Below are 15,035 nucleotides of genomic sequence, written 5' to 3' on the forward strand. Positions count from 1 at the left end.
TAACAAATGCTGCAGAACTAAAGATAAGAGAAATAAACTCCCCTACTCATGCACTGCTGGGAGCACACAGACAACACAGCACGGTTTCCTTTCGTGGAACCGGCAGCAGGAGAGACAGCTGGTGTTTTCTCAGCTGTAGTTAGCATTACTCAGAAACCAAGTTGGTCGGTCACAGGACACCCAGGAAAAGCTCGGCTGCTCTGGTCCCACATTCCCCCTGAAACAGCCCCTTCCAAGCTCCTTCCTTCCTCGTGGGGTTCCCTGCTCTTAGGGCTTCCAGCCCCGTTCTTCTCCCGTTTATAGATGAAGCTATGAAGTGTCCCCAAATGGCTTCCATTGTAGTTTTTCAGATTCTCCCTCTTTATGGGAGGGAATCCCCAAGAACTGTGGAATTTCCTCTTGTTCTAAGAAATAATGTGGAAAATGAACTCTTTTGGACTTTACCGTTAACTGTTGATTCAGTAGGACTAGACTACTTGTAATGGGGACCAAAATATTACTCCAGTGAATAGAGTGCCAGGCTCAGCCGGGAAAATTGATCTTTGTGAGTTCAAATACAGCCTCAGACATTTACTAGCAGGGTGACCCTGGGCAAGCCACTTAGCTGTTTACTTCAGTTTCCTCATCTGTCAAATGAGCTGGACGAAGAATGACAAACCATCCCAGCTTTTTGCCAAGAGAATCTAAAATGAGGTTATGAAGAGATGAACACAACTGAAAGATGACTGAACAACAATTGAATTTGTGTCCAGTCTTTAGGAAATTCCATCTAGTCTGTGATGTGTGCTATTGAAAGTCTTGAAAGAGAGAAAGAGAGGAAGAGAGAAAGAAAGGAAGGAAGGAAGGAAGGAAGAAAAAGAAGGAAGGAAGAAAAAAGGAAGAAAGGAAGGAATAATGAAAGAAAAAAGAAAAACATAAAAAGAAGAAAGGATAGAAGGAAGAAAAAAGAAAGGAAGAAAGAAAAAAGAAAGGCAAGAAGGAAGGGAAGAAAAGAAAGTCTTCCTATTTACTTTTCATGTGATAATGTATTGTATATAAAGTGCTGCTATATGCATACCAGCTCTTAATATTATTACTACATGCTTTTTTTATGCCTCAAGTGTTTCTGCTGGCAAAGGCCAGGACCTAATTTAAAGACTAGAAATTTAGAAATCTGAAAAATTTAGCTTTGTAATATTTAATACTGTGTAGTTCTTTTTTTTTTTTTAAGCCTTACCTTCTATTGATTCTAAGGCAGAAGAGTGATATGGGCTAGGCAGTGGAGGCTAAGTGACTTGCCCAGGGTCATACATCTAGGAAGTGTCCGAGGTCTAATTGGAACCTAGGACCTCCCATCTCTAGGTCTGGCTCTCCATCCACTAAGCCACCCAGCAGTCCCTGTAATTCACCCTCCCCATAGATGTCTATTAGGGAAGATTTGATGAAAACCCCCACACTGTGAACTCTAGGGGCTTCCTATAACCTTAGGGCAGGGGTTCTTAACCTGGGGTCTGAGAACTTAGCTTTTTTTATTGTGAAAATTATATTTCAATATGATTATTTCCTTTGTAATGATAAATATTTTCTATTTTTAAAATATTATATTGAGAAGGGATTTCATCAGACTGCCAGAGGGATCCATGACTCCCAAATGGTGAAAACCCTGTGTTTAAGGTCAAATAGAAACTTCCCTGGTAAAGCTCCAAGCTACTCTGTTGGGTCTAGAATCCATAATTTTTGCTCTCTCCCACACACACTGCAGTCCAGTCAAACTGGCCTTCTTGCTATTCCTCACACAAAACCCAGCCTCTCCCTCCGGATGGAGTGAAAGCATTCCTTCCTCACCTTGGCTTCCTAGAATTCCCAGTTTCCCCCAAAGCTCAGGTCCAGTGCCAGCTCCAATAGGAAGCAGTTTGGCAAAAAAAAAAAAAAGGATCGATATCACTATATCCTTTGCCAATGGCCTCATTTGCATGGTAAATCATAGAGGAAAGGACCATGGGAATCTGGACTCTCACCTAGGCATAAAAGGAGAGCCAGTAATCCCAGTAGAGGGAGGTATTGAAAAAGAACTGGAGATGCTCATTTGAGGCAGTGGCCTCAGGCACCTCTGATTTCCCTTTGTTCTTCCCCCAGCAGGTTTAAAAGAAACCCCATTCCCCCAGGGGCAAAGCAAGGGAACTGACTAAAGAGAAAGCCACACCTGAAGGTAGGAGTTGGAATGAGGGGTGCTAGCCACACCGGGGTAAGGGCCACCCAAGAGGGAGTAACTAGGTCACCTGTTAACCACCTTTTCACCAGACACTGCTAGAAGTTTTTTTTTTGTTGTTCTGTTGTTTGTTGTTGTTCTGTTGGGTTCGACATTTTTGGGTGCAAAGATGCTGGAGTGGTTTACCATTTCCTTCTGTAGCTCATTTTATTGATGAAGAAACTGGGATAAACAGGATTAAATGATTTGGCCAAGGTCTTACAGCTAGGAAGTGTCAGAGGCTGGATTTGAACCTAGGAAGATGAATCTTTCTGACTCCAAGCCCAGTTCTATTCACTGCACATACTAGATGCCCTACTGGGAGCATGCAAATCCTACTACAAAAAATAGATTTGTTATCTCCTCCAATTGAATAGAAACTCTTTGAGGGCAGGCACTGTTTTTTTTTTTTTTTAACCCCAGGGCCTGGCACACAGTAGGCTTACTGATATGTCTAAAGTGGAACTCATCATCTTTTTTTCCCCAACTGTCTGAATTAGTGGTTCTTAAATTTTTGTTTTGAAGATCCCTTTACACTTAACAAATTATTGAGACCTGCCCATGGGCTTTTGTTTGTACTCATCACATTTGAAATAGAAATTATTATTTATTACTATTATTATGAAAATAACTTCGATCTCATGGACCTCAAGTAAGGGTCCTGAGACCATGATTTCTGCCCTAAACTATCCTGTTTCTGTTGAGGGCATTACCAGACTTATAAATTGAGTCATTCTCTACTCTTCTCTGTCCCTTGTGCCCAATATTAACTAAGTCTTTGGATTCCTTACCCATAGAGACTTTCAAATCCATCTCTCTCTCTTTCTCTATTCAAACAATGTTCTAGTTTAAGTTCTTGTCACCCCTCACCTGACCTACTTTGTCTCTTAATTTTATTCTTTGCCTCCAGTATCTCCTCTTTGCAATCCACCTCCCATATGTTTTCTTCTGGCATAGATCTGATCGTGCCACTTTTCTATACAAAAGTCTTTAGGGGTTGGTTCTCTACTGCATTTAGATTAAAATCCTAATTGGTAATTCTGTCCTTACTCCGTTTGGCTCCATCCTACCTTTCTAGCTTTCAGTTACATTATTCCCCTTCTTAGATAAATTAAAAGACAGAAAAAAATCAATGCTGGAGGAGCTGTGGGAAGATGGGTACACTAAATCGCTATGTGTGGAGCTATAAATTAGTCTAACTATTATGAAAAACAATGTGCAATTATGTAAGAAAAAGATGTAGAATCTTATGAGAAAAGTCACTTGATGCTCATATCCTTCAACCTAGTGATCTCATTCACTTATTGCAAGAACGTCAAAGACCTTAATGCAAATAAAATACTAATAACATTTTTGGTAATAGTTAAACCCCAGAAATAATGTGGGTTCCTACCAATTTAGAAATGACTGAATGAGTGTAAGGGGTTACACTACTGTGATAATAAACAATGAATATGAGAGTTCAGAGAAGCCTTCAGAGGCTTAAAAAAACTAATTCATGGGGAAGCAGAGGAGAACAGTATACACAATGATTATAATAATGTCAATAAAGACTGGGGCATCTAAGTGGTAGAGTAGAGTGCCCTGTTTGGAGTCAGGAATTTTCATTTTCCTGAGTTAATATCTGGCCTCAGACATTTATTAATTGTGAGACCCTGGGCAAGTCACTTAACTCTGTTTGCATTCATTTCTTCATCTGTAAAATGAGCTGGAGAAGGAAATGGTAAACTACTCCAGTATCTTTGCCTAGAAAGCCTCAAATGGAGTCATGAAAAATCGGACATGAATGAAAAATAATCAAACAACAATGACAAATGAAGACAACAACACATATCGCTACACTCTGGTTTTATCTATATTCCAAGGCTCCTAAGCATTCAAAAATACTATTATGCCATCCTAGAAAAAAAGGAAATGTCCTTGCCCTCAAGGCATTTAAGTTCCTTCCTATATAAGTGCACTCTCTGAATTCTCCAGTAAGGTCTAACTCTAGCTGATCCAGCCAAGTAGAGGTAGCAGTGAAAAGAGCTTTGATTCAGAATCAGAAAAGAGACTTGGATTCTAGTCCCAGTTTTGATTCTTTCTTCCTATACGAGTATGAAGAGATCACTTAATCTGTCAGAGATTAATTTTCCTTATCTGAGCAGAGTATTATTTGTACTCCTTAGTATATAAAGCTGTAAGGAAAGTACTTTTAAAATCTCAAAATGCTAAATAAATGTGTGCAGTTACTAGCAAAATATTATATCAAAGGCAGCTGTAGTATGATTTAATTGATCATTGGGCAAGCATTTAAAAATACCTACTATGTGTCAGGCATTGGGTTAGGGAATGGGGATACAAAGATAAGAGGAGACTCCGATGCCTTAGCAAAGAAACTGTCTTGATGCTCACACATAGAAGTCTCATGAGAACCTAAGGGACAGCAACAAGAATTTACTCTCAGAACCAATGACCTGGAGGTAGCTATAGAGAATATATAGATGAGCTACAAAGAAGGTGCTCATGTAGAACCTCCCCTGAAGACTTGTTGAGAAACCCCCTTCCTGCCTTTGTGATACAGTCCGGACCATATGGGTCTAATGTCTGTGATGGTTGAACCTTGGTGGGAGTGAAGGGAAAATATGGGCAGCCAGATGACAAGGCCCTGCTATTTCTTTCCAATTTGCATTCCCATCCCTCACCCCACCACCCACATGATTTGAGGGGATAGACACAACTCTTTCATGAGTAAGTATTCTGTGTCCAGAGTCTTCCTGACTCTTCGGTAGACCATAGAGCTCAGAGCACAGTGGAGATGGGGATTGATGTAGCTTGTTTATAAATTCCCAGTGAGAACCCAGAAGGTGCCAACAACTTAGACCACAAGGGACACATGTCCAAAGTGGAGCGCACTTGGCCAGGCAGCCCCTAGCAAGATCCATGCTCCTCGAGTGATGTTATTGAAAGACCCCACAGTTCTGTCCTTGAAAAAATTCTGAGGCAAAATTTCAGAGTTTTGCATTCTTCCTGGGCAATGGAATTCATTTTAAGAAGAAATGAAAGCTTCCTCTAATGGACTAGACTATTGGGACCCAGATGAGGTTTGGGGCTAAGGAGAGAGGGAAGAATAAGAGACTGCATTTAAAGAGCCAGGTGGAGATGAATTACATGGTTGGAGGGTCCCAGATCTGAGAGGCAGGACAGATACAGGCACTGAAACAGGGGCAGAATGTCCATTGTTTTATCAGTTTAGAAAGACCCAGAATCTCAGGGCCACTAAGAACAGAGGCAATCTGGTCAGACTGATTTCCTACTGCTTCAGCAAGACTTGTCAGGTTCTTTCCCTCCCTAGCTGGAAGCTTGCTCATTAGTGACCTTCTGCACAATAAATAGGCCACCCCAAACCTCTCCAGCCCCCTAAGAAGGTTTTCAAGTGGCCCTGCTGTCTCCTCAGTGATCATTTGCTTCGTGCTGGGGCTGGGGATGCTACCTTATGCAAATTCAGGCTGCTGCAGGCTGGAGCAGGAGAGAGGCCCCCATGATTAAAGGGGCCCTGGGAGATAAACAGATGGAGATGGTGGGATGCTGCATCCCCACAGATGCTTTTCCTTCTCCAGTGCCAGAACAAACCCAATTTAAAAAGTAAAGGAACCATCATCTAATTAATTCAGAAGGAAGCTAAGACTCTTTTGACTAGCTGTAACTCATAACTACTGAAATATATATCACACACACGTACATACGTTTGTGTCCTTGATGGGTGGCTTGGGAAAAAACCCCCAACAAGACAACATGGAAAAAATTAAATTGTATAATTGCTGTAGTCAAGGGATTAAGCTATTTCGGAAGGGGAGCCTAGAAAAGAAACAGTAGCAGTCCTATGACAAGGTGTTTGTAGGAAGAGGGGATGTTTATCATGGAGAAGAGAAGTCTAGGGGAAGAGAAAAGATAGCCCCCTTTGAATATCTGAAAGGCCATCCTGTGAAAGCGGGATTAGGTTTGTTCTGTTTGTCCTAGAGAGTGGAGCCAGGAGCAGTGGGCAGAAGTTGCAAGAAGCAAATTTGGGCTTGTTGAAAAATGTCCTGATGATTAGAGCTGTCCCACAGTGGAACAGACTGCCCCAAGGAGGTGGGGGGCTCCCCCTCACTTAAGCTCTACAACCAGAGTCTGGAGGACTTGTCGAGTGTGCGGGGGATTCCTTCTGGGTAGGAGTTGGACTAGATAGTTGCTATGGTCCTCTTCCAAGCCTCAAATTCCATGATACTGAATTTCTTGTCTTTCCTCATAAAGCCTGAGGGGAAGAGGATTTGTTGAGGCATGTTGGTAGGATAAAGAGAGCATTGGACTAGGAAGCTGGAATGCCTTGAATTATCCAGAGTTCTAGCTGTGACCCTTGGCAATTCACTTAACTTTATTTGAACCTTGGTTTCCCCATCTGTAAACTGGGGGTAACAACATTGGCTCTACCTGCCTCAGAGGGTTCCTTCTTGTGAGGGGGGTGCTTTGTAACCCTTAAAATGCCACATTGTTTTTATTGCTATGATTCTTTTGATTCAGTGTAGGATTAAATTCTCAAAACTTGGAAGGACAGATGGTCTTCAGACTTCTAAGTCAGTGTTTGAATGGAGGTCTTTTGCTGAAATCCACTTTCAGGATTTACATAAATGTCAGTGTTTTTGGAAGGCTTCACTAGGGTGCTTTAAGTTATTCTACTTAGATCTCTGACTAATTTAGAATAGGGGAATTATCCTAAAATGGACCTCAAGTCCCAAGGAAAATTTGATCTCTAAATCAGTGAAAATATTCTGACAGCCCATTATTTAGAGCTGGAAGGAACCTCAGAGGTCATCAAATCTTAGATTTATTGACCTAGAACTATAAGTGACCTCAGAGACTATTTATCTAACCTGACCTCTTTTTACAAATGAGGAAACTGAAGCCCATGAAGGTTAAGTAATTTATACAAGGTTACCTGTGTGGGGAGAGCATCTAGATGCACCAGGAATCCGGAAGATTCCTCCTTATGAATTCAATTCTGGCCTCAAACACTTATTAGCCATGTGACCCTGTGCAAGTCATTTAACCCTGCCTGACTCAGTTTCCTCATCAGTAAAATGAGCCGGAGAAGGAAATGTCAAACCACTCCAGTCTTTGTCAAGAAAACCCCAAATGGGGTCATAAGCTGTCCAACATGACCAAAAACAACTGAACAACAAAACCTGTGTGGGAAGCAACAGAGCAAGATCCTCTGACTCCCAACTAGATGCTCTTTCCTCTATATCATGCTTTTATTTCAAAAACTTCATTTTTCAGACCAAGAAACTGAAGTCCTAAGGGGCTAAGTGACTTGCCGAAGGTCACAAAAGTATAGAGCAACCAAAGCCAAATTCAGATGTAGCCTTCTGTTGTCCACTGTTCCGTGGGATTTGTGACCCATTGCAGACATTAAGCTTTGGCACTTGAGATGAGCAAATGCCTGTAGTTTATTCTCTATGAGGAAATTTCACTGTTACCAGCCTCATGGATTAAAGCCAGCCCATGGCTCTGTTTCCATGAGATAGAAAATGTGTTTTGATCAACTTTGTTACATTCATCAAATATTCTGGACGGTACAACCTCCAAATGTACTTGGCCAAGCACTTGAATTGTTAGTGTTTAAAGAGCTGCATATTTAATGTGCTAGGAAGGATCCATAAGGATTTTTGCTTGCTGTTGTCATTCCACTCTGAATTTGGAGGTGACAGGACCATCAAATATCAGCCTGTAATGTCTGTGTAAAAGCCTGAGCAGCCAGAATTGTCAGGATAATAGGATGCTTGTTTTATCTGTAGCAGTAGGATGCCCAGATCACTTTGGAGCAGTTTAAATATATTTTTAAAAGTTATTTATTTTTCCTTGGGGCTAGGAAGTTGTGGCTTAAAAATGGTAACATGTGAACAGCAAATAGATTAAACTCTGTGTGAAACCATAAATCTATGATATCACTTTTAACGCAGCTAGGACTAGGAATAGACAAGATAGACAGCTACCTAGGGCGCTGCATGGGATGCTTTTAAATATTGTTATAAATACACATATTTTTAATGCCAGAAAATCTACCTGTCCATGACATGTGTGTATTTGTTTTGTGCAACATTCAATCGCAAGCTACTGTGAAGCCATAAAACCTCCTGTAGACATAGGGGATAACACTGTCAAACTTTGGTTACAATATACAAATGCCTTTTCTTGGTTGTACAATATCTTCTTGGTTGTAGGATATCATCTCACTTCATCTTCCAAAAGAGAAAGGATGTATTAGTGCTGCGTATCTACAAGTCCTTTAAAATTATGTGTCTACATTCTTTGCCAGTGTATTCTATGAACACTTCTCTGGGGCTAGAATCCTCTCCTAGGAAGCCATTCATGAGATCTTGAAGCAATTGGCCAAAAGATTTTGGTGTTGGATTGAATTCCTTTTTTAAAAATTACATATAGAAATAATTTTTGACAATTGTTTTCTGACATTTTACAATTCAGAAGTACTGCCACCTCCTAAAAGCAGTAAATAGTCTGATATAGGTTATGCCAGTGCTTTCATGCAATACATATTTCCATATTGCTCATGCTGTGACAGAGATACATATCACACATACAATAAAAAAAAACTCATGAAGGAAATAAAGTGGAAGATGGCGTGCTTTGATCTGCAATCATACTCCAACAGTTCCTTCTTTGTTGTATATATCATTTTGGATTGAATCTCTTTCAATAAAATGAACATGTCGATCCTCAAGAAGTCAAGAGGAGGTATCTAATGAATATTTGCAAACTCATGGATTTCAGGGAAATTTCTGGGCATGTATTTTATCTATTAAAATGACTTTTAAAATTTAGCATGTAATTTTAAATAATAATCCTAAAAGAAGAATAAAGTTAGAGGGAATGTAGAAAAACCAGGCACAGTAGCACATTATTGGTGGATCTGTGAATTGATTTAACCATTTGGGAAGCAATTTGGAATTAGGCTAACAGTGTGACCAAAAATGCTACATACTCCTTGATCCAGAAATCCCAGAGCTTTGACCAAGTTGGCCAAAGATCAAAAGGGCCCCGTATACCAAAAAGTCCATAGCATTATTCTTTATGGTAGCAAAGAATTATGAATAAAGTAGTAGATGCCTATTCATTGGGGAATGGCTAGAAAATATAGGTAATAAGAAATAATAGGTGAGTAATTAATTCACCGAGGCATTAGAAAACATATATGAATTGATACAGAGTAAAACAGAAGCAGAGAATAAAATGCACAATTATTACCAAAATGTAAGTGAAAAGAAGAACAAAAAGAAGTTAACTCTATAATAATTATAATGATCAAAATTGGACCCAAGGGATAGGAAAACTGAATTCTGTTCCTTTTTTTTTTTTTGTAGAAGTGAGAAGATGCAGATATGGAACATTACATAAATGATGTGTTGATTAGTTTGACTGATTTGCTTTTTTTCTCTTCCTTTTCAATTCTTTGTTATAGGAATGGTTACATGGGAAGGGGGGCACAGAAATGAAACTGATCTAAAGAGAAAAGGTATCAATAAAAATGAAAACAAATAACAATACTTCTAAAAATATAGACACACAAGAATTCTTGTGAAGATGACAGAATTAGATTGCAAATAAATGGTTTTTTTTTATCCTTTTGGACCTCCTTGGTAAGACCTACCAATTCCAAATCCCAAACATGAGCATGAAAAGAAATGGGAAAAGAAAAGAAAAATGGAGGAATAGAAGATTCCAGTGATCCAGATTAGAAGGAAAAAATAAAGTGAGCAAAGATATTTCTCTGGCCAATGATTTGGCATAGAGGAAGAATTCTAGATGGAATTCTGGTCTGGAAAACATTCAGAGAGAAAACAAGAAGAGACATATCCAAATCATTGCTTCATCCACTAGAGAAGGGGAAAAAAAGGAAGTCCTTAATGAATCTTCCCTATATCCTTTCCATTTTTCTAATAAGGTTATATAGAATTTATCTTCCCTCTTACAAGTCTACCCTTCTACTCTACTGAGAGTTGGATGTAAAGTCACATATTCTTCATTTCAATCCCTTGGCCAGGTGTTCTGACTATTGTTGATTTTTTAAAAAGAGGTGGGTCAGTTTTTTAATTGACGGTCCAACTCATATTAGCAAAGGAAAGCTGCCTCCTCAGTCCAGTCACATAGTCCAATGTTGGCCCATTTTATTAAGTCTGATATTTTGACTAGAAATGAGCTAAGTATGCGTGTGTGTTTGTATGGTATACATTACTCCTCTTCAAAATTCCTCTTCAAAAATAGCTAGAAGGCAACAAGATATCTATTACAGGTCCATAGTTTTTTTTTTTTAAATGCAAGGTACTTTTGAATTCATCTTATCAATGATCACAATGTAGAGAACTTCTCATTAGAAGGACCATTTCATCTATTTCAAAGTTGGGTAAATTAAGGACTGAGCAATTAAATAATTTGTTTGTTAGGTGAAGACAATATTATCTCCAGGGCAGAGCCATCACTTGTCATTTTTGTGCTTAGGGTGTAAAGCAGAAAACATTTTCAGCATCAGAAGTAAGAATGGATCCTTAACCATAATTAAGAAACCTACCACTGAAGGTTGGGGAGGGATGGACTGACCTAGTGGGCTGGGGAGAAGCATACTTGCTATAATTTCCCATTATAACTGGTTATCCTTGCTAATGATGAACACATCAGGTTCAGTTGTTTTTATATTGGTGGAGATATGCAGGTCCTATCTAAATTTGGGGACCTTGATACAAATCTCTGGTTGTTCCACACTAGCTATATGGGGCTTCTATAGGATCTGTCCCAATTCCTAAAAATCTACTAAGTTATCTCATTGTTTCATTTTTATTCTTATACCACACTGCAGATGAGAGCGAATTCTAATGTTAACAAATTAAATAAACATCTATTATTTACTTACTGTTTTTAAGATGTTGGAAATATGTCAAGGGTCTGTGGTTATGGAACTTTCTAAGGCAGATTGCAAACAATCTGTAATTTGTACATATGTTCCACAGAATTTCTTGGGCTTCAGAGAAGCTAAGTTATCTGTGATTCCACAGCTAGTAAGTGTCAGAGGCAGAATTTGACCTCAGGTCTTTCTGACTCCAGTTTTATACTCTAAATATTATGCCATATTGCTTCTCTGGCACTGGGGATGCAAAAGACAAAACTCTGTACTCAACTAACTTAACATTACCTAAGTGAGAGGTAGGGACTGGCCAATGAAAAGTCCAGTCCTTGGAGGGTGTATAAGAGGTTGAGGTAGCACATTTGGAAAGGTATGATGATATGGAATTGGGGGATGGCCTGCCCTCCTCCCCCCCCCCCCCCCCCCGTTCAGAATGTGCACAAGCATTCTAGATGTTGTTGTTGTCCATTTACTGAGTGGTTCTAGTAGAGCCAGAAGTGAGAGTGCATTCAAACCTTCCAATGGAGAAACTGGCTCATTCATTCTTGCTGGCCACATAGTAAAAAGATGAGCTCTGGTTGACCACATTTCTGAACATGAAATAGGCACATAAAACTTGGATATTCTTTGATTTAGGGCAGGGTCCCTCCATTCCATGCCATCCTTCACTTCCAGAAGCAGGCTCAATGACCTTTGAATAAGATTCCAGGACCGAATGAGTGCTCATTGCCCAATCTCCCCATGACAATCATACTAGAGGACTGCAAATATATATGGATGAAGATAATTTAAGAAGACAGAGAGCATTAATGATTCAGGGAATCTAGGATTGGTTTATAGAAGGGATGACAACAACTGAGAAGAGTCTGAAGGAGGATGAAGATTTGATGAGTAGAGGATGCATTCCATGAATGGGAGAGGGCTTCTGCAAACACATGGGAGTAGGACATGGAATAGTCATCAGGGAGAATGGCTAGTAATCTAGTTTTGTTGAGATGCAGGGTAGGTAAAGGGGAAGATTGTGCAATATGGGTGGGAGGGTGCATTTGTGCCATATTGTAAAGGACCTTTAAAGGAAACTTGAGGAATTTTTGTTTTATCCTAGAAGTCATAGGGAGCCCCAGAACATCTCAGAATAGGTACCTCAGAAAGGTAATTTTGGCAGCTGTATGAAGGATGATTTCGAAAGGGGAGAAAATGGAGGCATGAGGACTAATTAGGAGACCATTACAGTAGTTCAGATGAATGGAAATGAGAGGTTTGGGGCAGTGTGAATAAAGAGAATGGGATAGATTTAAGATGGAGGAGGTATTATGGATGTAAATTAGACAAAATCTGGTCAAAGATGACTCTGGTATGTAACAAAACTGGGTGCCTGGAATGATGGTGGTGCCTTCAAAGGAAATAAGGAAGTTCAGAAGAAGGGTAGGAGTACCACAGCAGCACAGAAATAATCTAAGATTCAGTGATACTTTTCCAATGGAAAAGTTGAGTCTACTAGCCTTCTTGCTGGCATTAGGGGCCATACCCTAGAGGTTTTTTAATCCATTTAGCTTTCTCCTGGGGCTCTTCTGTCCAGATTAGTGAATGCCTTACCTGGTCTGTTATTAGAGTCAGCCTCAGCCATCCTTTATTTTCTAACATCAAGTATCTTTTCTTCAGCCACCAAGCAGCTAAGGACCAACCCTCCTCCTTTCCCTATCACTTTTTAGGATCTGGTACCATAACCAAATTAATACTGCCATTCATTAACTCTTTCTTTTTAAAAGGCACTGGAGGTTAAATGATTTGCTAGGGTTACACAGCTAGGAAGTATTTGAGTTCACATTTGAATCCAAGACCTCTTGTCTCCAGGCCTGGCTCATTCATTAACTCTAGGAAAGAGTATGCTAATCAGTTCCCTATAGCTCTATTAACCATATCTGTCAATTCTGAAAGCAAAGCAGCTTTCCCTAGTGTAGCAAAGGAAGTTGCTACACTAAAAGATTTTATAAGAGCTGCACTACACTAGCCATCACTCCCTTATATATGCTGTTTCTCTTATCAGAATAGAAGTTCTTTGAGGGTAGGAACCATCTTCATTTTTATATTTATATATAAATGTACATTTATAAATATCTGTATATGTAGCCACATGAGGGTACATCAATAGATGATAATGCACAAAGACAATCGTCATTCTCGGCTTCCGAAAGACTACTACTATATGTAAATATACATCTATATTTATATTTTAGCTGCACTTTAATATTTATATATTTATGATGTGCATATATTTTATATTCATATTTAGCATAGCGTCTGGCACATAATAAACACTTAATAAATGTCTCATTCATTCATTCAATACCAGGGCTTTTGTGGGAAAAAAAATCTTACTGTTCTGACAGTTGGCTTTGTAATAGTTAAAATAGTTGAGGCCATAAACTGTAGTGATTAAATAGTGGAAGACTTAAATTGTAGTAGATATAATAGTGGATGAGTAAATTGTGACTGCAGAAAATATGTTTTCACTACACTGTCTTGTTTCAAATCAAATATAAGGTGGTCACCAGGGAAATATTCCCAATTATGAATATACCCAAGTCAACTGGGTTTTATAGAGAATTTAATTAATAATACAATGAGGAATTAAAGAAAGAGAGAAAGAGTAAGAAAGGAATAAGTTTGAAGGGCCTTAAGCCAACATGGCCTAGACCTGAGTCATAAAAGAGAGATCAGTCAGTCCTTAATCACTCACCACAAGATCTGTCCAAGCAAGAATATAGACACCAGTTCAGCCAGCCATCCTTCTCCAGAGAGGGATTTTTCTGACTGTCCTCAAGAGACTGTCCCCAAGAACCTGTTTCCAGAGCTCTCTCCCAACAGCCTCCTTCGAGACTGTTTTTTTTTAAAGAGCCTGTCATCTCCTTATATAGGGAATTTTCTCCTATGTCACCTCCCCTAAGTTCTTCCATCTACCAATCACAGTAGACGTTTTTTTCAAAGGACAGACCATTCTTAGTCCACGCCTAAGAAGGTGTAAATTTTTGAGTAATTCACACCAGGAAAGCTCTGAGTAAGTTTCTCAGCTCTTTGTTCCTTGTAAATTCATAAGTTGCTTGACCTTTATAGGTACTTATCTTAAGAACTTTTTGCCTAATTATAAGTATGGGTTTAAGTACTTTTCATTGTTCAGAAAAGAGTTTACAACTTTATCTTCCCCTAGGGCAGACTTAAGTAGGTGAAGTAGAGTTCTCACATTCCCGATCTAAGTAGAGTTCACTGCCCAAATGGGGAATGGTCTTAATCCAATCTTATGAAGCAGGGTCTGGGAATTTTTAAGGTTCACAGCTTATTATACAGGGTATCTTCATGCAGTTTTAATCTGTAATTGCATAACACTGCATGAAGACTTTTGAGACATCATATACATTAACTTAATATCATATACTTAACAGATCATTATTATTGTTGAATCGCACCCTTGACCTCTGGTTGCTAACTAAAAGGCCCCCCCCAAGGGAATATAGAACCAAGCTAGAACCAATCAATACTGTGTATTGGTTCCAAGGTGGAAGAGTGGTAAGGGCTAGGCAATGGGGGTTAAATGACTTGTCCAGGGTCACACAGCTAGGAAGTATCTGAGGCCAGATTTAAACCTAAGACCTCCTATCTCTAGGCCTGGCTCTCAATCCACTGAGCGACCCAGCTGTCCCCAAGGTAACACTTCTATATGATTTTTTATGGATGTTTTGTCTTGGAAGCATGTCAAAGAGGCAGGACACCCAAGCAGGGGAAGAAGCTTTGGTTCTAGGGATATGAATTGAGCCAAAGTCTAATGATTTGATTTTAACTTTCCTAGAATAAAAGAATCTTTTATCATTTCCATGAGGC

At 39.4% G+C, this 15,035-nt stretch overlaps 1 protein-coding gene across 5 annotated transcripts in view; it reads right to left on the minus strand.

The window, feature by feature from the left end:
• The window catches only part of KIAA2012 (KIAA2012 ortholog), a 150,493-nt gene that overhangs the window by 26,101 nt on the left and 109,357 nt on the right, over positions 1-15,035 (minus strand). For 4 of the 5 annotated variants that reach the window (XM_056808245.1, XM_056808244.1, XM_056808243.1 and 1 more), the window contains one exon: positions 1,825-1,877. The exons of the other annotated variant lie outside the window; for it this stretch is intronic. In XM_056808245.1, coding sequence (XP_056664223.1) covers positions 1,825-1,877 — 53 coding nt within the window. The remainder of the gene's footprint in view (positions 1-1,824; positions 1,878-15,035) is intronic. 5 annotated transcript variants of the gene reach the window in all.

Source organism: Monodelphis domestica, chromosome 8, assembly GCF_027887165.1.
Source record: "Monodelphis domestica isolate mMonDom1 chromosome 8, mMonDom1.pri, whole genome shotgun sequence".
Lineage (NCBI taxonomy): Eukaryota > Metazoa > Chordata > Mammalia > Didelphimorphia > Didelphidae > Monodelphis > Monodelphis domestica.